Genomic DNA, 25286 nt, shown 5'->3' with positions numbered 1-25286 from the left:
GTCAATCTATCAATCATAAAAATTTGTCGTTTGAGTTCAGGTTTACCTCTGGTCATTAAGAAATATTACCATGGCTTCTACCATGAGGAAGTAATAAATGATTCAACAGTCAATCAGATTATCATGAAGAAGCCATCCACTCCTAATTCAGTATCAATTTGCATTCAATAGAAGAGTTTGGGTAGAACAGTAACTACTTCTTTTTTTCTTTTCAAATAAACACAACAAAGACAGAGGGGGTGAAAAAACAAAACCAGCCTTACCTCTATACCAGTTCTTTCTGGAAATATACCAGCAATCTCTCAGCAATCTATCATGGAAGCGTGGAAATAACTGTAAACTGGATATAAATATTTTAGAGTTAATCTCCAATCCAATGTGACCTTCAGAGAGAAGGTCTGATAGCAACAGTACCAGTGCAAACAAAAATTTGGGCTATTAACTGTTTCTAGATGCCCTACAAAAACTAGGCTAGGAATAAATATGTGGTAGGTTCAGTACTTATGTATCATGCCCAAATTAACTGTGTTGAGATGTGCAGAATGAGGTTATTTATCACCATGCTGCAATCACAACACATTGTCAGGACAAGGAGTAGGAAATAGCCCTGGTTTTCTTTTCACAATAGTACATTGCTATAGTATTTTGGAAAGTGAAGGACTTCCCTTGCAGGAAGCCAGTGAATCTTCTCTGCAGCCAAGAAAGGAATGATGCAAGATTTGCTGAGAGTCATCCCAACTCTACAAGGCTATACGAAAAGCCCTCCAAGACTTTGGCATTACCTAACTAAAAGAGTAATGTCTTAAACCAATTCCTGGTTCCCTGTTTTGGGGTATTCTTCAATCCTCAGAGTCAACAGACTGGGCATTTTTTTTTGCCAGTTCTCCAAGTGTTAACAGAACATAGAAGTGGGCTTAAAACCCTGATATAAGCATTTCAAAGATCAAGGGAATACGTTAGCTACTAGGACCACACATTTCAAGGATTCACACAACAAAACTAAGACGCCTAAGTCCAACAGCCCAAAATCTAGAGGCTATGATAAGACACACAAGGATTACTCATCCAGTTATAATAAAATTACTATTAATTAACTACTCTAGTTAACAATTCCTAAAAAGCACATCAAAAAAAGCTTACAATAAAGCATCTCATAATTATTCTACGTACGGTGAATGATAGCTGTAGCCATAATCAATAAACTTCAGCCACCACTTCTGTTCACTGTTTGATAACTGTGGAAATAAAGAACAAAACCCAGTATTTTACAACCCACAGAGAAAGAGCTCCTGACTCTACCAAAGATAGAACAATGTGACAAAATTAGTCACCGAGGTACTGAAAGTTGAGATGTTTTTCTCAGATGCTTTACAAGAATGTTTTTTCATGCTATGAACACCACAAACCCCTTTCAATAAAACCTATCAGACCACCATGCATTTCTAATTAAATCCTCTCACCAGGTGAAAAATTGTATGTTGTCCTGTGCATAAAATTAAGAACCAGCAGGATTGTTAATGAAATATTTGCAGACAATGCAATGCTTACATGGTGGTCCTGCTATGACACTTTTTGACCATTCAGAGAGTTTTGGGGTTTTTTAGTGTTATTAAACCTACTTTTAAATTTAAAAATTCTTTTACCTGACTACCATTAAAATAATTCTCTTTTATCTCATCTTTTCCTTTTAAGTACAATTGAAAACCACTAAGGCCAACAGGGAAAAAAAAAATTAAGGATTAACATTTTCTTATATTGGAAAATTTGGCAAGTAAATTTCCCTGCAATGAAAAGTAACTGTGAAAACAGATTACACCCCCTTACCTTTTCTATTTGAGATAGTATTGTCCTGAGTTTTGGGTAAGACTCCACAGAGGCTAAATCACTATCATTTTTTTGACAGTAGAAAATAGCTTCCTGGTAGCTCAGGTTTTTATCTGGTACAAACCATAGCTCTGCTCCATCAACAACAAGCGGGGCTCCATGAATTCCAATTTCATCTACATGGAAGAAATACCACCTGAGTAAGAAATAAAGTCTGAAAAACAAATCCTTTCTTTTTCTGAATGTATTAAGAAATCTCAATTTGACACTGGGAAGAGTCAACACTCTGCATTTTGAACTCTCTCAAAATCAAATCAGTCATAACCTTTCCTGGTATCAAACAGGTATTGCAGTAGCAATGTAACAAAACTAAGGAAAGATACTGAATATAAACAACCCTATATACATAGTGGAAAAATACAAAAGAAGTCCAATTACCTGGTATATACCACTCTGGTGTCTTTGGAGTGCTACCTGTCCAGAGGAAAAAAGGAAAAGTCACCAATTTCACCCTCTAACAAAACTGTGGCCATCAATAATAGAATTGATGGTTAGTACTCATACTTCTCAGTATTCGTGATGGAAAAAAAAAAAAGGAGAATGAAATCATACACAGGTTTAATAGTTTAAAATGAGATGATAAGAAATTAATGGAAGTACTGCATATCTCCACCTTACACATCTGTGGTTCTTTTATCTCTCAAGCATCAAAGTAGTATATCTATCAGTATCTCACACCAACAAGAAAGTTTTATCCCCTGAAATACCTTTTAATGAACAACCGAAATGTAAAAGTCTACTGGATTACATTTCATACTGCATGAAAAACCTCAATCTGTGCAGATGTGCCACGCCATTCTTTTGTACTCCCGCTCCTCTTTCTCACTACAATGAGAAGCTGGTACACCAGTTTTACCAGAACAAGGCTAGCTCACCTAAGGTTGAAGCAAACTGTACACCCAAGATATCTGCTGATTTAGTAACAAATATCACTAAGAAAGATTAAGTAAAGTCCACAAATGCTGCAACTCAGTGGCTTATATCACCTCACAAAAAACCACTTCTCACTTCAGGGGACTAGAAAGAATATGGAAACAGTGATACTGCATCCTCCTCAGGGTCATTTTCTGATCTAGTTTTGAATATTCTAAGTGTACATCTGTTTGTATGTGACACCAGTAAGACATTTCATGTACTATACTCCTAGCAGTTCAGAGAGGAAGCAATAAAATATTGTTTCCAAAGTTTCTTTTATGGGGCAATAATGACAACTCATTGTATTAAACTTTTTATATGAATAAATGGATGTAACTGCAGTTTACCTTTTGTTATCTGGCAGACCCATTCAAGTTTAGCTTCACAATCAAAAGGCCTGAAGTAAAATTCCAGGTCTCTGCCTTCATGGAAATAAAATCTCCAAAATGATCTCCGTGAAAACTGTGAGGTCTGTATACAAGTAGAAACAGAGAACTGAGTTAGTACAGCATAGGCCTTTGAAATGTAAAATTAAACTGTATTAAAAAGATACTTTGGCAAAGTCAGTGTATTTTACTGTGTTGTTAGTCATACAATTTATTTTGCAAATAAAAGAGCAGATAAAGCTGTAACTTCAACTATAACTCTCCATGTTAGCTAACGCTGTGAAGCAATTACGTAAAGGGCTTAAGGTCAGTCAACATACAAATGTCCTAAAAGTCTTTTCTAGCAATAATGCTTCTTAGGGTTTTTGTAGTGCACAGGTTCTCATCAATGTTTATTATCTACACAAGCAACTTGTTCCCCTGAAATGATTCTCATTTCTGCTGAAAAGAAGAAACCATCTGAACTGACACAGAAACAATCTTTCTTATTTAAGATTTTTTTTTTTTTACAATCAAGCTTGAAGAACTGACTTCACTCTTGCTGGTCTCTCCAGTAAGGAGAATTTTTTATCATTTAGTGAAGGAACATATCTGTAACTGGCAAGTAGGAAAGTTACTATGTTCACAGCATTCCCTTCGAAGTGCTCTCCTTTGTCTAAAATTTTAGGAGCACAATGCTGACCAGCTTCTCAGTCTGGGGTCATGAACACAGGAGAAGCAAATGAGGGAAATGGCTGTGAACAGAAGCACAGGGATGCAATTATCCTTTCCCCCAGTAAATCCTAAAAGCAGAGGTGGTTCTATTTAGGTTAAAAGGGATGGCAGGTACTGGAATGATCAAGCAAAAAGTCAGATGATACTTCAGAAAAATTAAAGGCTATTTTAAAACTCATGCCATCAAGACTAAATTAAGTACTGAAGAGCTTAATCAGGAATCAAGCTGAGGTCTGACATTTGAAATTAGAAACCAACACAGCATGTACAGTCTATTTCACAAGTAAACAAGGAAATACACACAATAAACACAAACATATGCTCTATCCTGGCTACTGCCATTTCCCTTTTTCAGGTTTCAAACTTTTTCTTAATGTGCAGTTAAGAAAAGCTAATACAGATTTTAAAAGTTAGGTAGGGCTCTCTGTGCTTTTTTGTTTTAGACTCCATGACACATCCTTCAGAATTACGTGTAATATACAAGAGATCCATAGTATGGCATTATACAATACAGAACAGCACTGTGACTAAAATATTTTGTAGTTAAAAAGGTTCAAAAGAAGTCCTATGAAAGGTTATCATTAGCACAGCACTTATCATAAAAAAATACTTGATTAAGGGAAAGTTTGTAATAAGTGTAGATGGATAAAGGGAACACTACAGCTTTTTCACTACACTAAGAAAACATCTATACCTAAATTCAGTATACAACTAGAAAAAGTATTTTTTCCAAGTACTTCCAAGTAAAAACACACATTATTAAAAACCTTGAAACTAACCTTTAATGCAGCACAGTCTCTTGTATCATACTCATCTTCCAGGTAGTCAAGTGGCATAACAACACTGGTTACCTACAGGATGAGGGACAGGGTGAAAGAATCAGCACTTGACACTTCGCTGAGGCAATCCCAAGAGACAACCATTCAAACCTGAAATCCCATTATGTTTATTACTATTAAACTGTGTCTTGAATGACAGCTACTCCTTCAGTTTTGAGTCTCCATATCTGCTTGGGGGGGCAGGAAGGAGAAGGGGAGAGCTCCCAATCTCAGCCAAATGAAACAATTACAGTGAAGAAGATATTTTTGGAAAAGTCTGACATAACAAGGAAGTGAACGGATAAACCCTCCCTTCTGTTGTGGCATGAAGACACCTTGTTCTCTCCACTAGCTCTTGGATGTTTACTACTATATTTCTGTGAAATTATTTTAATATAATGGAGATGGAAATCAGGATAACCTTATTAAAGATATGTTTTTAATTGGAAATCTGCTTGGATGGCAGCTCTTACGTGCACAGTCTTCTTCTGAATTATTAATCTGTTGAAAGACCTGACATACTTTAATTAAAATATTTATCAATTTACTTTCAATTCAGTCCTAGTTGAAACAAATCAGTACATGACATTTCCTGGTTAAAAGTTAACTTACAGGTTTGTTATCACTCCATTGCCAGGTTCCCAAAGAATCAGGACTCCTCTTATTCATTCCAATCCAGACCCATCTGTCATTGCTGTAAATAAACAAGATACAATCTTACACCAAGCATATGATTCAGCTCATTTAATAGGAAGACTGACCTATGGCATGGCATTACTTAAGACCAAGCAGCAAAACCAAGGTTCTACTACTGCAAGTTGTAGCAGTTCAAAGAGAAAACAGATGTAAGGGCTAGGACCTCTTCTGTACAGAAAAAACCCTAACTAAAACAGGTAATTCCTTTGTGGGCTGCATCACCACTTCATCAGTTGTCACATGATATAATGGTCTCTTTTCTACACTTTTCTTCCAGGATCACACACAGTGTTTATATGGTTTGGTTCCCTTTCTCTTGTCCACCTTGGGCTATCTCTCAAATATCATCAGCTCAAATACACTCTTCCTCAAACCACACAAAAGCTTCTATTCAAAGAACTGGCATGTTTCCCTTAACTTTGTCAGTGATATAAACACACTAAACCTGGGCAAAACCGTATTTCAATTACACACCTTCATAAATGAGATGTAGACATAAATGAGCACCTAACAACACTGACTTCAATGGTTGCATGAACAAGTGGCAACAGAAATTTTAGTTCAATCAGAACTGGGTGTTTTCCTAGATTTTGCTTCCTCATTTTTCAAAAGCAGCAGACACTTAAATCTAAAATTTCACTTGTGTTCTAAAACACAAAATTACCTGAAAAAAACAGGTTTACAATGTAAATACTCAAATCTGCAGTAAGAACCTTTACCATACTCTTTTGCTGATGAATATAAAGATGCTATAAAAAAGTTAAAGGTGCTAGTCCAACTGCAAGGTTAGTTTTGTACTGAAGTTCTCAAAGATTCACATTTGTGTGGGGTACTGAACCTTATGATATTGCACTCCAATCTGCTACTCTGCCCAAGAAAGTCAGTAGACACTTCTCTGAATGACAGTATCAGCTGGAAGCAGCAGAGGGGAGAAAGACCATGAGTTTTCTATAAAATCACAGACTACATGAAACCCAATTGCAAAAGAGCTGTGGAAAAGGCACTCTCCTCAAGGTGGTCTGACGGCGATAGTAAAGCATTGATGCCACAGTACAGGGCTCCTGCAGAACCGGATCAGGAGCACTACTCCATCATGATGCAACAAATACAGAGAAGGAACACCTGACATTTGAAGAAATTAAAGAGTTTAGGCTATTAATAAGGATTGAGGATTTTCTTGTCTAGTCTTCCCAAAGAAAGAGAGGGAAAGGATTTAATTATTCTTTTTAATATTTTAGAAGACTAAATCCACAAGAAGAGGAGTGATTTGAGCAAAAAGGACATCACATCTGAAGGAACCACGACTCAGAAATAAATTTAAGTTCAAAACTGGACAGAGACATCTGACCAGCAGAGGTCAGAGTCTGTAAAAGGTTCCCCAGAAGGTAGTGCTGACAAACTTAGAGATCTGAAGTCAGAACTTAGAAAATTTATGAAAATTACCTTATTACTCAGAGGGATGGACTCAGACTCAAGCTCACCCACATAAGCAATGTTATGAAACCCCAGGGCAATATTAAGGAAGTCTTTGATATAACTGTACCACTAGCTTTCCACACATATCACCATAAAGATTCTGAACAGTCTGAAAATACTGGTGGTGCAGCACCAAGAAACAGCTTAGCCCAGGGTATGTGAGCTAAGTACATGAAATCCAAGAAGGGCAACAGTTTTTTATTTGGTGAAGTTCCTTTTAGGAAGAAAAGTATCAGTCATCAACAGATCTAATTTTTTTGTTCTTTGTTCTCAACTCCAGTAATAATTTTCTGACATTGGTGAGAAGTGTGATAACTCTAGTATGATTTTATCATACTGATCAATCCTTTTAATGATACAACTAAGAAGCCTTCAAAGAGCCTAAATGCCCCATATCACTGCAGAGGGAAAACTGTGAGCCAAACATTCACAGCTGTCAAGCAGCTAAATGACTTTTGGCTATTTGCCTTTAGGACTTTATTTTTCTGTGGCTGTTCTTCCAATTAGGAAGCAGACATCCCCTCCTAACTGTAACCTACAGACTTAGTGCAGTTTAAGCAGTTGATCACCACACAGGAATATCTACTAAAAAGAACATTTGAGACACTAATTTCTAAAGGATTTGCAGTAATTACCTGAGCAACTGCTCTAGAGCAAATTTTCAAACTCTTTCAATTTGTATTTGGCTTTTATATAATAAATAAATTGAAAACAAAAAGTGTGCCACGTCAAGAATTTCTCCAGCTTATCTCCCAATTTACAATTACTAGCCTGCAAACAGAACAATGTTTTCAGCTGACTGGGCTCTTACACATTAATGTGCCTCTTTTGCTTCCTTTGGAATTGTTCAGACATGAGCATGAGTAATTTAGTAACTGCTACACTACACTTGACAGTACCTTTAAGCTTCAGTAAAGCGTTCTGATAACTCTCTGAAATTATACTGTCATCTCATCACAGGAAAGAATTCCACCAACTATTTAAGACAAAGATGAATTAAAACTCTCTATTGCAATTAAGCTTGCAGCAAGGAATTTGCTTGTTCTTCAAGTATCTGTCTCCTCATTGCAAAGCATTTAAAATTCAGCCTGTGGACTGATATCAAAATGGATTTTTCAGTGACAGGGTGTCCTTTGAGCTACACTCCTGGAACTGCCTATAAAAACCTGAAGTATCCTGAGTTTTAAACTAAAACATACATGCAATTTGGGCTTTACAATGGACTCCACACTGATTGACGCTGAAAGACCTAAATCTCTAGCAATCCCTGCTAGATTCTTTCACATAGAACTAAACATTCATAAAAGTCAAAGTACTACAGGAGCAAATAAATACAGTTCAGATTGCAAAGGGACTATAAACCCGTAATTTTTCTAATCATATTCTAACTGCCAAAATAGAAAATTATTTTCTGTGTCCTTTATGCCAGCTCCAACACAAGATGAAGAGCCTCAGTGAAGTTTTTGGGATTGCTTGTAGGTCAACCTAGTTCTTGACAAGAGGCAAGGTATACATCTGGACCAACCCCTTAATGGTGCAGTTTAAGGCACTGTTTAATCTTAGGCAGTGCTGGCCTAAAACTCTGCATGAAGCCCATCTGGCCACCCTGTTCTGCCTCCACTAACAGGCTACTGCACTAGCTAAATCACACCCTGCTAATTACCTGCTCTTGAGTGGAAGAAAAGAGAAGCTGAATTAATCAGTTACTACAACTTGCATCTCAGCTTTATTGCTGTTTTGGCCATTATGTTAAGGTGACTTTTTTCTTTCAAACTCAAGTGTTTGTAAGGCTTTCTAGATTCAGAACAGTTATAGCAGCAGAGCTGTTGATATATAAGGCAACCTAGATTTCTTTCCAGTAAGGTGTCCTCACTGAAATGCTACTTCTAACCAGTCAAAGCTATTTCTCTCCCTGTGTCCAGCACTGCTGCCAGCTATAAGCTGCAGAATGCTCACAAACACAGTCCAAAAGAATGAAAGTAACTGAACCGGATCTGTTCTGCCTGTATCATGTCCCTTAAAGTCAAAAGAGGTTATCTCCTATTTCTTCCAGACAGGAGAAGGTTGGCAGGCAAATTTTATTTTCCTTTCCAATGGCAATAGCCTGACTTGGCTGGAGCAATTTTGGCTCTTATTTGACTCTAAGGTGGAATCTGAGTAAAGAACAGAATGGACTAGGCAAGCTGCCCTTTTCCTGGTGAACCAAAATGACTCTTGCTAACATTTAAAAACAAACAATTCTCAATGAGTCACCAGAGAACTGTGCAAGGGGAAAAAACCCGAAACCAAGAGAATTGAGGTGTGGCTCCTTCCCCAGGACAAAATGAATGCACTGAATGAATGCTTTAGGTCAGACTTTGCACTGAGTAAATACAGGGAACACGAACAAACTGCATGCCAGCACACTCCAGCAGCTAATCACATCTAGTATCACCTTAGCATGATTTCTCCCAGTGAAATAATTCACATGGTTTCCTATCTCCTATCTCAAATGAGCTTGATTTTCAGATAAACTACCCTTGACATTTGACCTCCAAAATATTTTATGTAATCAACACCTCTGAGTAATTTAAAAGCATAACTATCTTCAACAATTCATCATGTTATCTAAACAAACAAACATTATTTAAAATACCTCAGGCAATATCAACTATGTAGTATTTCAGTTCAGAATATTCTGAAGTGCTGAAAAAGGGTTAGCCCAGATGAAAATACTGTGTTTTCAGTTGAATTTGATATGAGCAGTTACTGCAACACTGACTGCAGAGTCAACTTATACCGGGCTCAATATATTGCCCCTCATTTTAAGTTCTGCTGGAATAATACTGAAATACTGAGACTTAACTACTTTCAGACTAAGTTCAAAATTTCTGAACTATGGGAAATGCATGAGCATTGTGTGTCAACTGACTCTCTGGAGAGACAGAAGTGTCCACCTTTAAATTCCTAACAGAAAATACAATTAATACCTCAGACAGTCTGCAAGCTGCAAAGCAGTTCCAAGTACTTGTAGGAAAATAAAATGTTGCTTCTCTATTCACATTTCATAGTCAATTAGGTGCATTAAAACAAAATTCATAACTGCAAAACCATTTAATACAGCTAGAAATAATTTGTGCACTGATTTTATTTTGGGACTTCAGCCAGTTTAGCGAAGGAATCACAAGTGGCTTTTACACAAGCTAAACTATCTATATATAGAGCATACAAGTTTGGTTTTGCCTCTTAACATAAACACTGAGTAATTTTCATGACTTGTGCACTTCTAAAAAAAGTTCACTGGTTTCTCAAGAAGGCACCTCTTCAGTCATCAGGTTTTAAAATTTAATCACAGTGTTGTATGCTGGCAGCTTCTGAAATAATCCTGATTTCGTTTGTTGATGAAAAAATTTAGATCACGTAACTGGCAGCATTTGAGTTTAAGCAGGCAAAAGTTCTGAAAAAACAGACTGTCAATCAAAAAAACATATTACACAAGGATCTGACATCACACCAATGCCTAATAAAGTTTTGCAGTGACAGCTCATCTGATTAAAAATAAAGGTTTAAACTCATAAATTATTTAGCATTTAATCTGTTGATACCAGAAAACTCAGCACACCCATCTAATGCCCACATAGTGTTAGTGCAACTATGCCAAATAGGATCTGTGCCAACCAGATTGCTGGACACTACATTATTCACATTTTTAGAAGTTAGCACCCAGTTTAGTCAGGAAGCATTTCGTGAATAAAAATGAGGCATATCTGAAAAACTGAAATGATAACTCATCTCTAAGGAATGTACCAGTAAAGAATAGGTACATTTACCATCTAGCTGTGCCAAAGTTCGACACAGCAAAGGAAAAACGTATTATAACAACAGACTTAGATTTGCTTTCAGCATCTTCCATTACATAAATTTCTCTTCCTGTGCTGCCTCTAGCAATGTGAAGTATTTGCCCAAGCTGTACTCCCTTGACATTTTCCAGCAAGGCAGTTCAAATGCCACATCTAGCTGTTCTGTGGGAAACACAGTTGTCACACTATCTCGTATTTGCCATTTGGGGTCAGCAGCAGCATTTGCGATCCACTGCAGAATCAAAATCTTAGAACACGGCTAGTTTGTTACCTGATCATTTTTCTCAGGATAGAATGAAGTGCTTTGATTTCTTCTGACTGGCTAAAACTAGGCAGATGGCCTCCAAGGGCTTCACAGAACCTTTCTGCCTCTTCCCAGGTCCTGGTTCGCAGCACTCTTTCACTGTGGAAGAACTTCACAACAGCCAAATGTCAGAGCAGAAAATGACACACGTGGCAGTATTTTTAAAACACTCTTGTTCTACTAAAATATGGTCACCTGAGATTTAATAACTGGTATTTCCACAGGGAGAGAACTTGACTTTTTAACAATTTTTCTTTCAGTTTGTTTGACAACAGCCAGACTCTGAAGTTTAGCTGACAAAATTTGTTCAAACACAACATATTCCACATGACAGACTTTCCCTGTTTTTCTTTACCAGAAAAATTTTAGAAACCACCAGCCAGCTCACTCCATAACTGCAAGTCAAGTTATAAGCTTAAAGGGATGTTGTTCATCCAAATTTATGGGGAACTACAGAGCCTAATGTTCACTGAAACTGGGCTTGTTTGACTGCTGCGGGTGAAGAAAGTTCTTTGGCACACCCTTGGCTACCTGTATGCATCAGAGGTGCAAGTTTGGCTCATACATCTCAGCTACCACATCCACTTGATCCCCCTGGTTTCAGTCCAGGACAATTCCCATCAGCTCGATCTCTCTGCACGGACATGCTGCATTTGGTCATCAACAGCTGTGGAGAATCTGCCAGGGCCAGCTGTCATGTCCATCAACTATGGGACAGCTATGCTGCACAGCAGCACAGACCTATCCCTTTGGGATGCTTGCCCACACCCATGTTACTCAGGCTGGGTTTCCCCACTTTGCTACATGAGCTGTTTACAAGAAACAGCTCATTGCAGACACCGAGTCCAAAAATGATGAATAAAGAATCCAATGAACAGCCTCAGTTTTAACTTGATTTAATTTTCAAAAGAGGGGAAAAACCTGCATTTCTAAATACAAATTTTTTCAAGCCATTCCAGCTAAACAGCACAGCTGCTTGCTTCCACTGTTTACTTCAAAACAGTAAAATACAACTCAGGCTGAATGGTTTTTCATATCCGTATTCAAACCAGAGAATATCACACCTCTCCTATCCATACTCTAAGAGTACAGAAAGGAAAAGGACAAGGGAAAGTGATGCAAAGCACTTTCCTTCCCTGTGCAGGTGTCTGTGCATGCCAGAGGGCAGCAGGGAGGACACAGGCACAGCACCCTCTGACAGCATCAGGCTCCTGAGGCAGCAGCACAGGGCCAGTGCTGTTGCCCCACTCAGCTGCCCACAAAGAGGCACAATGCACCTTCCAGGAATGGCAGATGATGATGTGTGACAATATCTGCAGGCAGTCAATCTGAAACAACACCAATTCCCTTTCCTGGTGAGGAGCACCATTAAAGTGCCCTCCAGAGCAGCTCTGCCCACAAAATGGCTGATCACTCACTTCCTCCAAGACAGTACTGAGCAATTAACATCAAACAGGAGTAACATTTTACCTTGTAGCAGGCAAGGCCAGATCCATTGTGCCACCCAGGGGGACAGGGATCAGTTGGCTTTGGGAGCACTTCTGGCTCCTTGGGCTGCCCAATATATTTTTTGCAGATAGAAAATGCTTTAGTGGTTTTACAATCCTTAGTTTCCCACTTTCCAAGGGAATTTCCACTGGACATGGCCACACATCCTCCTGAAAACTCTGAAATTAAAGCCACCAAAAACATATTTAGAACTATTGGCTGGTTTTCAAAAGAAAACCTGACGTATTTGTGAATTACTACTTTATTTCATGCTTGGAGTTCTGTAACATGGTACTCCAATGCTTGCTCAATGTAAAAGGACAGTATTTTTATGTGTTTTTTAGTTTTCAAATTTACCTGGTTGCATGGAATTCCAGTTAGTGTATGTCACAGCTTCAGGTTTTTCCCCATTCACTGTACCCCAGGAATATATTCCTGACTGGCTAATATCCTGCAAACCGGTCCAGAAGTACTTTTCTTCAACTTTGGTGTGTTTTCTAATTAGACTGTTTATAAATTCTTGCTCAAATCTGAAAATTCACAGATTAATCAGAGTCAATATTTGAAAGATATCAAACTACTGAGACAATTTTAAAACCAGGGATATTACTACATGAGTCAGTTCAGGCAGTCATCCAGGCAGTCCCATATTCAACATGGGGTCAGCAGGCTGGGAATTTTCATACTTCGAAGAAGGTTTCACATTGTAGGTTTACTATTCTCACGCCGTGGAAAACACGGCTTGCTAGTTCTTGGCAAAAGCAATTCTCTCTCTGCTTTGTCTTTATAAACCACTAGCTGGCATACAGAGGTTTTAATCTCTGGTTTTATCTCCAGGATTGTGCTGTTAAACCTGCTCATAAATTACAAGTGTGCTTTACCTGTTCATCACTGTAAGATTGCACTGGGCTCCAAATGAAACTTCCATTTTATCAATCCTGTAACAGTAGTTTCCATGTCTCTCCCATCCCTGGTTAGAGAACAAAAACCACATTTATACAAAATAACTTAACTTAGGCATTACCTACGGGAGAAAAGAAATCATTGCCAATGCTGGCTGGTGCCCACAAGCTGGCACAGCATATACCAGAAAGAAATGCACTGTGTCACATACAAGGTCCACTATCATCAACTCTCAGATTCACAGTTGTAAAAAATAATGCAGCCACAGGAATAAAATACACCACTGTTTTAGCTCGCCTGGGCACAGTCTTCTGACCACTACGTGCATTTACAGAGAGAAACACAAGGGCAACAGCCCAGTCCTATCCAAACAATAGGAGTTTTCATGCTATTCCACTAACGCCAGGATTCAAACAGAAGAATACAAGGAAAGCATATGCTAATGTTTCTTTACTTCTGAGAAAAATACTTGATACTGAAAATGTGTGAACTTAAAAAATTTCTCTATTATTCAAATATTTCTCCCCATATTTACACTGAGATTTCAAGGAACATTAATGTGTTAACTGTTTTCTAACCTAACAATGCCACTGGCATCTGAACAGCAGAGAAAGCTGTAATTCCACATGCTGAAGTCTGAAAATACAGAGAAAAGAATACCCCAAGGTTATGCAGAAAGAAAGATAAGGGGTAAACATCTTTCCTGTTGCAAGCAATATGTGACACAAAACTGAACCAAGTAACTCTGAAGTAGCTAGCAATACCATCCTAAGTTGTTCAAAAGACAAAAGACTTCTTTTTAAGCTTTATTTATGCTGTAACACGTCATACTGTATAAAAAACCTAAACAAAAACCAAACCTCCCCCCCTTATTCAAGTCACAGAACAAAAATGAGAGCGAACGAAGTGTAACAAACGTAATCTCAGTTAACAATCTCTGCATATCTTTATGTTGCAAAGCGCTTATCCTAAATTTTAAAACATAATTTAAGTAAAAAAGACTGAATAAATGGTGTTATCAATAACATTTCTACTAAAATCAACTTCTTTTAAATAAATAAATAAAACACAACCTCTCCTGGGTCCAAGTTGATACTACTTTCATCAATAAACAGACTGATAATACATCCAGAGCCTGCTTAGGAGAACCTGAAATTTGGTTTATGCTGTATAAATTCACAGATTTTACTGAATGGACAAGAAAGAAATGGAAGTAGAGGAAGTAAGTGATTTTAAGCAGGTTTCTGAACCAAATGACAATATAAGAAATATAGGCTTCCTATTACCTCTTCCAATGAGCAACTTTTATCTGATTTTGTTTCATTCAAAATCTCTCCTTTTTTCTTGCAAACATATTTAAATTTCTCTTCACAGGATTTGACTTTCCACTGTCCCAGCTGTGAGAATGAAAGGAAAAAAAAAAGTATTATACATTCTAACAGTCTCTCGATTTCCATGTTTGCAGGGGCTGTTTCCATAGAGGAGAAAGCCAGAACACCTCTAACACTGATATTGGGGTGGGATGCCCTGGGTTATATGCACAAGTACATGTTTGGAAGAAAGAGAGAAAGCTCACACACATGGAGATGGGAGGATTCTGGATCACATCCAAAAAGGAAAAGAAAAGGCCAGGGTGGTGCCAACTCCCTTAGATGAAGAAAGGAATGGGTCAGCAGGCTGTCAGCAGGCAGGAAGTGTGCTCAGCTTAATGTGGAAGCAGCTCAGAGACAAGTCAGGGGAGCTGAGCACAAGCTCCAGTGCCAGGCTGATCACACAGCAGGCAAATGGGTGCTCCACTTTTCTAATGCATCAGCAGGACGGGATACATGGGATACAGCTTGCTTCCCACTCCTAGTGACCCCCTTCCTACACCAACACCCTTTTTAGAACATTCCATCCTCAGACTGGGTGACCCAAATTGGTCTACAAGGTGACTGAACCCAGATTTTCCTTCCTTCCTACCTTTCTGCCAGAGACATGGAAGAATACAGTAACCCAAAGTACAGAGTGACAGGCCAGATGTCTGGCCAACAATGTGGCAGTCTCAGAGCTAATAGTAATTTCTGCCATTCTTTGCAGTACATAGCTACCAAGTTCTAAGAAATCTGCTTGCAGAAAAATGTATTTTAAAGATTATTCCAGAAATAAGATCAGCTATCTGCTTCATCCCCCTTCTTGACTTTCCCACACACTGATGTTGCCTCTACTATGATGAAAAAAACCACACCAACATCCAAACTCAACACTGTATTCCTACCTTGCCTGAATAAGACACACAGTTAGGAGTGCTGTTAAAGGGAACTTTTGGTTCATTCTGATCCCAGTATGTAAAAACCACAGGTGAGCGATCTGACCATTTGAACAAGGCTGGCACATCATCATTCCTGAGACCCATCCACATTTCCTCTTCAGCATCTGTAATTTAAAATTAGGACAACATTGTCGTTTCAATATAATAGTCAAACTAATAGGAAAGAAATGTGTTATCAGCAAAATTTTTTTTTCATCATTATACTGTGCAGCAGTGAAAAATACTGTGCAGCAGTACAGTGACATTATTTTTCTTACAGTGAGAAAGGGTATTTGAGACAACTGTAACATAGGTTTCTTATCTTGTTCCTTAACTTATATTCATGACTATGAGAAAGTTTCACAGAGAAGGAGCAAACAGGAAAAAAACCCAACCACAAACAAACAGAAATAACGAACACACCAGCAAAAAAACCCTCAACCAAATTTAAAGTGTAGGCAAAGACATAACACTAAACATTACTGACACTATTTACTAGCTCAGTCACTCAAAATAGTGACCCAGCTATCTACTATTCTCTTTGAATGAGAAAATTAAGCACAAAGTATTAAAAAAACTAGAAGTAGGTTACTGTGGTAAATAAGTAAATTAATAGATTGAACCAGATCCAGAGGGCCTGGATCTGCACAGAAACATTCAGCACCAGCCTGAGTATAAGCTCAGCATTAACACCCACACTTAAAAGCTAGAGGTTATGACAATTGTATGCTAGAACATGGAAAGTAGTTTTTAATTTATGGTGTGCAGCGCTTGGTGCTTGACCTTTACAACTACCCCAACTCACCATTATGAAGCTTTGTAACAACCAGTTCAACATCTGCTAATGAGTGAATGCTGATGAGGTTACTCTTATTTGCTTTGCACAACTCCTCTGCCCTACTCCAAGGTGCCTGGTTGTTTATCAGCATGTAGCAAAAGCCGTCATGGGGGAGCCAGCCCGGATCACAGAGAGTATCCAAGTGTCTCCAAAACACTAATAAGGAAGAGAAATGGAATTAGAGACTTTTGTTTTACATTGGCTAGTGCAAGGGGCTGGTTTTAAATTCAGCAGCACCTTGAAACAGCCAGAATTCAGCAATCAGAACATGTTCACATCTCTTCAGAACTCAATGTAAGAAAGGGTCACAGCTTAGTCAAGCAAATAGACTTCAATGTAGCATTAGGAGAACTCCTAATATTTTGGGGCCATGAAGCAGGTAGAAGGAGAAAGAAGTTAGTGGGAGTGAAACTAAAAAGCAGGACTGCATTACATTAAGCTAATCTTAGTGTGAGAGGTTCAGAAGCAATTGGAAGCAAGATTTCAAAAGCAACTGAAGAAAAATCAAGTTAATTCATTACAGGAAAGAATCACACAACTCAACAAATGCTTATTTTAAATATTTTTTTCTTCTCAAGATATTCAAGAATTCTAACTAGTTTTAATGGATGCTGAAAAGGTATATACTAATAGACTTTCTGGTTCAAAACACACTACAAAATCCTTCAACCACAGGAATTTTGGTTTTTAATGAATAAAACTCTATATACTGGTAATAACTCACCCCACTGAGGAGCCAGAGAACAGACAAGAATTGTTAACTGAAAACCAGCTTTCAGGGTATCACTGCAAAATTTGAACCAGTTCAGTTAAATTTAAACTGATTACGATTTTTTCCTCAAATGCACACACACCTCTCCAGGGGGAGCTGGAGAGAACATGCCTCAGTCAGAGACACTCCACACCCCTTGTGCTCTAGTCCTCCCTGTCATTTGAGGGCAATAACCATTCAGTAGAAGTTTTTGCAGGAGAGCCTTGCAAGCTGGACCCTGGGAACTGGGTGAGGCCAAAGCACATACAGAAGAACAGGTCATGGATATAGGAAGGGCTGGACATCCAGGTGTAGATAAATGGCCGAAAGCATGGAAGCAGTTATATGTCACAGCTGGACACTGTAAACACTGGAGGACTCTGTGTATGTGTGTAGGTCAGGATAAGTGATTTATTATCTTCTAAGAGCTGTTATGGATCCAGTAAAAATTACACACTGAGCAAGCTACCAACTCTTGCACTCTGATTTCTAGTGCTGGGCCTGGTTTCAAACGACAGTAAGGTTATTTAATTACTTCTATTTGAGTTCAACAGAGTTTGATCCAAGACCTAGGTAAGTCCCATTTCATGTCAATACACACAAAGAGTGAGAGAAACAGGCTTAAAGCAAAGATAGAAAGGTTTGGGGTGCAACTGCCAGTTCCAGACTTCCAGTAATACATGAAAGAAGGCACAAGCCATGGAGGAAAATGTGATGAAAAGGGCAGGACTGCTGCAAAATGCTTTATGTGTGAATGAGAAAGCTGCAAAAAATGAAAACTGTTTGTGATGCATCATCTTGACACTGAAGAAACAGAGCTTGCTTCTGCTCTGCTAAAAAATCCAAAGCTGTTGTGAAAATGTTTTGGCAGAGATGCCTAAAAAGGCTTGGGAGGGAAAAGAAAGACTCCATAAGTGAACATTACACTCATATTAACATATAGAACTCAAAAATGAAAACTGTCCTACCTGGAATGCTTGGAACTTCATTGAGTGACTTCTTGCAAGTATATGGAAGTTGAGTCCCACAGTGGTAACTCTGCCACTGACCAGAAGCAGCATTCATCACCACACAACTTGTCCCATCCAGTGGAGATAAACTCTGCATATCTATAGTCAGGAACAAATAAAAACATAACAGCACAAGTTATCAAACAGTGAAGGAAGTGACTGCTTCTTTTTACTACTGGTTTTCAATACAAGAATAACACTCTTCAGATAGCATGCCACCTTTTATCTGAAGAAGATAATTTGCATCAACTGAGGGCAGCTGTCCTACCACAGGTCCCACAGAATGTTTTTTCTAAGAGAGAAAGTTTCAGAATCAAGGAATCTTGGACTTCTTTTCCAATGTTTAATCATAGAACCAGGAGGAATGTTCTATTTACAATACAACAAACCCTTGGCCAAGCACTTTCCCAGACTAGAAATATCTCAGGGGAGAACCATTTTTGCAGCCCTCAGTTTCCTTTGGCAGTCCCTTTCCACTCTCACTCCAAACACAGTTCTGCACTTTCTCTCCATGCTAACCACAACCCTTACCTTAACAGAAACCTTAGACAAGGCTCCAGATTTGAAACAGCAGAGAGATTAACTCTTTTTTGCAGCCTTCAGGTTCCCTTTCTAATAAAACTTTTTGACCTTCTTTTTCTTTGAGCCTCAATGCAAACCCAGGCTGTGGGCTACACAGAGCACCCCCACTCCCCCTGTACTGGGTTTGTTCAGGCTCACAGAAAAAAGGCTCAGGGTAGATCTGAAAGAGAGCAGCGGGACAGGGCCAGGCTCTTTTCAGAAGGGTAAAGTGAAAGGAAAAGTAATGGGCAAAACTTGCAGGTATCAAAATTCCTGTAAATTACCAGTAAGTATTTCCACAAGGGGTAGACATGTCTGCCACGTCTGCAGACTAAATTATGCCACTGTAACTCAGAAGAGTCTGGCCTCTAGCTCTGCATTACAGTCCTACAGAGTGATCACAATTCCAGAAGAAGGTGCAGTCAATAGTACAAGCAGCAAAGTTCTTAACCTTTCTAAAGGACAGAGCACATTTAGAAAGTCCCACAGAAACTTCTTAGTAAAGCTATCGAAGAAGTAACAGAAACCACTTCTCAACTTTTCACAGAATTCCTGTTGCAGTACTACTCTATAAACTAAAGGAAAAAAGAGAATTCCACTTTAAAAAGCTCAAATTCAGCTTAAATGACAGAATACTAGCTTCAGTATTCCTGATGACTGTTACCCTGGGATTCCCAAATACACATAGACTCATTACAGATTTGTGCAAACATTACAAATTCATCCCGAAAATTCCAAACAGTCTAACCAATCCTACTTAGCATCTTTGGAGTAATTAAAAAAGGTTTTTCAAAGGTTTTATACTTCTTTCATCCTCACCTTGAAACAAATTTAAGCAACCTTGAACTTTAAAAACCCAAGTTAAGTTTCTAAGTAACACGTGTCCTTGCACATACATAAATAACCACAACATTTGAGGGAAATCAGTGCCATTCTGTCGGGGGAAGGAGAAATTTAGCAGCTAGGAAAGCTGTGGATACTTTACTAAAATGGACTTCAAAAATACTATTTAGGTTTTATCTTTTCAGAGACTTATTAACCTAATCAGTCATAAATATAAAATGAGAACAGAAAGATTTGCTGGCTAGGAGGAAAAGATGCTTCTGAAAATGGAATGAGATGGAAAAAAAAAGTAATACTAGTTACTATTGTGAATATTTTCAGTATCACTAGAAATATCAGTACCTGGATGCCAGTTGAGAAAATTCAAAGGTTTGTGATCTGACCACTGCCAACCGCCAGAAACATCCAGTTGATTTAAGCCAATCCAGAAGATCTCAGCAATGTCATCCTTGGCTAGAGACATTTTTTTTTTTTAAAGAAAACAATTAATATAAAATGCTCATCCTTTATTGGTCTCCTTTAAATTAAAAATGCCATCTGAAATGGCATGCATTTCAGGAAAGAAAGATTGCTATTATAATTGGACATGCAAACTTTCTTGAACTGAGGAGGAATTCATCCACACAAGCCTTCCCTCCCAATGTCTTCAGATATTTCTCCTTTGGTTTTATAGTCCCAAAGGCACTTAGATAATTTCTCCAGGTCAAGACTGAATATCAGTGAGAACAATATCATAACAAGAGAGTAAAATGCTGCTAAAACACCAACTGCCACTCTGGCATGTATTTGAGATTTTGGGGACATTCCTCATTAACAATATGAACATCTAACTTCTATAATGAAATCATACAGATAAATTTAAATAACTCCCTAAAATGAGATTAGCACTTTAGTTCTGCTACACAAATGAAAGCCAAAATATTTAAAGTATAATCAAGTTTTACCCAGAGATTTAGGACAGAAACTGAACTGCTGCCTCCACTTTATAAAGATTTCCCAACATTCATATATGAATAATTACACCTACCTTGTATGTAACTTAATTCAGATGCATTTTGGATACTAAGTAAATCTCCTCCTTGCCTTTGACATGAAATATAAGCTTCTTTCCAAGAAAGAGCAGACTGTGTATTAAACTGGTAGCAATTTTCAGACCCTGGATCACGTTCCCAGATATCATGACACCCATCCTCTGTTTAAAGGAAGCAGAAGGTACTTTTAACTACAACTATACAGAAACATTATGAAAGTTTCAAAAGAAAAACTTTTGAATATAATACTGAAGGTCTATTGATTTTTATATTGGTCATCACAAATACTTGCAGAATAAGTCAACACTGCAACAGAAAAGCTTTTACACAGCTGAACAGACACACAAAGGTGGAGCTGTACATAAGAGAAGGGACAGAATGCTTTTAAGACATCTATTTAGAAACCCAACGTGCCTGGCTGTAAGCAGATTCCCCATTTTCCATCGCGAGAATAATCTTCAGAAGTGGCACACCATTTCCCACCCGTATGTGCTTCATCCTGAATGCAGGCATGATGCCACACCTTGTTATACAGAAAGGGGAACTCACAGGGTTTACCGTAAGAGTTGCCATCTTTGGTATAAACCTCTGCAGAAAAAAAAAAAGAAGTAAAATAAAGAAGTAAATACATCTCCCTTTCCTTACAGGTGGAAATAACAGTAAATCAGTGTTACTGCTCATCACAGGCATACTTAACCTAAAAGCATGCAAATCACACTTGTGGTCTTAAAATACCATTATCTTCTTGTTACAGATAATATACAGCAATGCCAGAACCGAAAAAAATTACATAAAGAGAAATATTTTTCTGTACTTTTTCTTCTGAGAAACAGCAGAAACTTGTCTCCCCCATCCTGCTAAGTTACAGATAATTCATTGTCCTATTGAAAACCAGGTGGTTTGCACAGAGCCCTATATAACAAGGACTTTAACAATCGACACATACAGAAGAGGGGAAAGGTGAAGCACATTTTCACCACTTCTTCCAGCAAGCATGAGATTTCAGACAAGACTGGCTTCCATGGCACACACTACTATACCAGAGCTCACAGTCCAGCAGGCTGTGAGCTGGCAGCACGCTCTGAATCTGACTGTATAGCCTACCAGCAAAGAAAACATCCTCAAGCCCTGCTAACAGGAAAATTCCCATCATGGTGAGGACAGTGTCAGTTCTGATACAAAGTGGCTGGTATTTCATAATTAAATAGGTTTGCACTGAAATATGGGGGCAGGGGGGATTTAAACCTGCTAAGAAAGCCACTCAGTAACACAACTTCTGCAGTTGTGCTGCTATTTTTTATTAATAACCTTTGAAGTTTCATATTTGAATATCAGTGTCTCTCTACAGCACAACATTCTATTGCTTTACTCATCAGTCTTTTCACATAACTAATTTTAAGAACTTATTGGTGCAGACATACTCAAAAAGCCTTTAACAAATAAAGAATCTCCAAACCCCTGTGCAAACCTACTTACCATGGTAGGGATACCGACATATATCACTCGAGGAATTGTTGCTTTTCCACTGGTCTGTTGCATTTATGCTTGCAGTCACATAGTTATTCTTGATAGTCACTTTGTACTGAGATGCACCAACGATGGAAGCATCAGCACACCGCCACCACAGCATTAACTCTGAGTTACAATCAACCATTTTCAGGCGAGACAGTGATTTGGTGAATATATCAAGTCCCAGGCACTGTTTGGACCCCAAGTGAAAGAGGCGATTCTGGGATACCCATTTCCATAAAGCTTCGCTTGTGTCCCTGCAGTCATCTATCACTATCAGCGAGTTTTTAACTTGTATGCACTTGTTCTGTTTGTCATGGCGAATGGTAAAAGCATCATTGCCTGTATAAGAAGAAACAAATATCCACACATGGCTATGATACAGTATCATTTTCACAGGAAGCTCATTTTTAAAAGGGTAATCACATTCTGAGAAATGCTTTCAGAAAAGTACCACAAGTGCTGTTCATACGTTAAACCACCTCTTTCACAGAAACCACATTCAGTGCATTTTTCTGCTCTTTAGTGAGTAACTTCTGGGGGAAAAGATCTCTTTCAAAGTCTTTATAAAATGAGGAGAGACAAAGTGAGACTTCTAAATCCAATTCTAGTGATGAGCATTCTTCCTCTATATTTAACATATACTGATTGCATCAGCCCTGATTAATTTGCAAGCTTACTTGGTAAAGAATCTTATCTTCGTGCTTATCTGCAAACACAATAACAAACACAACAACAAAGACAACAGACCCCATAAAACGTAATTAATAATAATCTTCACTTAGTAAGCACTTTTTTTAAAACTGTGTATAATACATAGTACACAGCATGAGAGGTTTACACGTGAACCAGTTTGTGGGTGCAACTGCAGTATTAATAAGTTAACTGGTACTGCTTTGAGGAGAGAGTTTTAGAATGAGTATCCCACCAAAGACAGCACACAACAGATTAGGAATATAATTTAAAATATTTTATAGGGACCCTAGTTTCGTTTTCAGTTGTGATGAGTTTCGTTTTCAGTTCTGGTGTAGTTTGTGATTAAAGAGAAAAATGGAAGTTGATAAAGCACAGCATACCATTTAAAAAATATATGAATCACCCTACTAATGCAAGCTAACACCTCTGCCAGTATAAGAACACTTCTGACAAGCAGCAGTAGGTTGAGTGAACCATGAAAAAATGCCCTAAAACTCTTACTATGCCAAAATAAAGATGGCTCCACAGTACAGAACTTTCACTAATCAGGCTGAAACGGACCTTGGCTGTCCCAGGCCCACAAGGCTATTATTCTGCTGCTTAAATAAGGAATCTGCTGAGTAGTATTTTGTATTTAATAGTAATGCACTGTCAATCACATTCCTACTGTATTTTTCTGTTGAGACTTACTAATAGGTTTGGCTGAACAGGAAGGAAAATATTCAGTGATGTTATGTGGTGAATTTTACCACTACTTCCCAGTATACCCATGAATTTTCCACTCTGTAAGTGCCAAACAATATTTAAATAGTACCTAGCTGATCACACCGTAAAGAAGAATCTGTGAGTCAGCCACCTATTACAGTGACTTTTTCTAAGTAGCACGCTTGAACCAACTGTCTATTTCATCCTATTAACTAAGATATTTTAACAACCAAACCTGCTTTTGTGGTATACTTTAACCCGGTGCTTTTTCAGCACTCTATCTGCTTTTTCTTTTATTCTTCCCTCATGACTTTTCTTCCTCTTTTTTATTTCTTGTAACAAGTTTTCAGCCACTTCTCAGGTCTTCTTTCACTTCTTCGTCCACAACTCTCATGCAGATATCAAGTGGAAAATCACTTTTTAAAATTTCCCTGGAAAACTTGCTGATGTTGTCTCACCAAACTTCTCTGTGCAGCAATTTATTAATAATTATTCCAGTTCAATGCTCTGGCCATGAAGTTTCAGTGACATCTTCAGCTACCAACCTGAGCCTGTTATTATCATAGGATATTAAAAAAAACTGACGTGCAACTTAGTGAAGAGCTCAACTTGTTTCCCAGCAGATTTGACCAGGCTAGTGGCTTTGGCTTGCAAGAATTTCCTCAACGTGAAACTTTTCCACCTGCTTCCTGTCGGACAGGGCAAGCCTCCTTGGCTGTCTCACTGCTCATAAAGCAGCGAATAACAGCGAGGGCGGGACGCGCTGCCGGGAACTGCCCGGGCTCGGGTGATTCCTCTCCCCGAGCTGTCAGGCCAAAGGCCGCGGCCCGGCCTAGGGCGGCCTCGGCACCGCGGGCAGCGGGAACGTGGCAGCCGCGGGCGGCGGTGCAGCGGCGGCTTTCGCGACGCCCGAGGCGAAGCGCACGGTTCGGGAGGGAGGTCCGGGGCTTTTTCCTGCCTTCTTCGCTCCTCCTTTTAAGTTTCCCAGGTTGTTTCCACGCAGCTGGACTTTACTACCGAGAGCAGCAACCGAAGGAGCCGCCGGGGCGGAAGGCCCGTCAGGGCGCCCCCTCACCCGCCCAGGCGCCCGCCGGGGCGCTCAAGGACCCACCGCGCACCCGCGCCCCACCTCCCCCTTCGCCCGGCGGGCACCCGGCTTACCTGCGGGCTCCCGGCGGGCCGCGCAGCACAGCAGGAGCCAGGCGAGGCCGCAGGCGCGCAGGCAGCGCCGGGCGCCCGCCATCGTTCCCCGCGGCGCGCAGGCTGCGCGGAGCGGCCGCGCTGCCGGGCTCGCTGTCGGGCTCGCTGTGCCCGAGCGCCGCGCCCGCCGCCGGCTGCGGCTCCGCCGGCGCCGCCCCATTGGCCGCCCCGCCGCGCGTCACCTGTTGCCAGGAGGAAAGCGGCCCCCGAGCTTGGGGCGAGGCGGGGCCGGCCCGGCGGCAGCGGGGCTGTGGTGGGGGAAGTGAAGTCGCGAGCGAAAACGTGAGCGTGAAGATGATAAAAAAAAAGGAAAGTGTAGGTGCTAGAAGTGAAGAAAGGGCAAAAGGTGAATAGAATAACCTAAAATTAACAAACACACTGAAGTAAAATATCTAAACTGGTACAAATAATACACATCACGCTGTGATC

The 25286-nt window shown here is 39.3% G+C and overlaps 1 protein-coding gene across 1 annotated transcript in view; it reads right to left on the bottom strand.

The window, feature by feature from the left end:
• LY75 (lymphocyte antigen 75) overlaps nucleotides 1-24915 on the bottom strand; it is a 46130-nt gene extending 21215 nt beyond the window's left edge. Inside the window, exons 1-20 of the mRNA XM_048309704.1 lie at nucleotides 24819-24915; nucleotides 22224-22598; nucleotides 21162-21335; nucleotides 20744-20908; nucleotides 20059-20169; nucleotides 18271-18411; nucleotides 16519-16707; nucleotides 15681-15838; nucleotides 14710-14820; nucleotides 13402-13490; nucleotides 12878-13050; nucleotides 12503-12699; nucleotides 11000-11142; nucleotides 5330-5411; nucleotides 4679-4750; nucleotides 3147-3270; nucleotides 2263-2298; nucleotides 1825-2000; nucleotides 1171-1235; nucleotides 264-340 (exon numbers count right to left, since the gene is read on the bottom strand). Coding sequence (XP_048165661.1) covers nucleotides 264-340; nucleotides 1171-1235; nucleotides 1825-2000; nucleotides 2263-2298; nucleotides 3147-3270; nucleotides 4679-4750; nucleotides 5330-5411; nucleotides 11000-11142; nucleotides 12503-12699; nucleotides 12878-13050; nucleotides 13402-13490; nucleotides 14710-14820; nucleotides 15681-15838; nucleotides 16519-16707; nucleotides 18271-18411; nucleotides 20059-20169; nucleotides 20744-20908; nucleotides 21162-21335; nucleotides 22224-22598; nucleotides 24819-24900 — 2740 coding nt within the window. The 5' untranslated portion in view covers nucleotides 24901-24915. The remainder of the gene's footprint in view (nucleotides 1-263; nucleotides 341-1170; nucleotides 1236-1824; nucleotides 2001-2262; nucleotides 2299-3146; nucleotides 3271-4678; nucleotides 4751-5329; nucleotides 5412-10999; nucleotides 11143-12502; nucleotides 12700-12877; nucleotides 13051-13401; nucleotides 13491-14709; nucleotides 14821-15680; nucleotides 15839-16518; nucleotides 16708-18270; nucleotides 18412-20058; nucleotides 20170-20743; nucleotides 20909-21161; nucleotides 21336-22223; nucleotides 22599-24818) is intronic.
• Between the last annotated feature and the right edge of the window lie 371 nt (nucleotides 24916-25286).

Source organism: Corvus hawaiiensis, chromosome 7 (assembly GCF_020740725.1).
Source record: "Corvus hawaiiensis isolate bCorHaw1 chromosome 7, bCorHaw1.pri.cur, whole genome shotgun sequence".
Classification (NCBI taxonomy): Eukaryota; Metazoa; Chordata; class Aves; order Passeriformes; family Corvidae; genus Corvus; species Corvus hawaiiensis.
The sequence above is the reverse complement of the archived record's forward strand: the minus strand, read 5'-3'. Positions and strand labels throughout refer to the sequence as shown.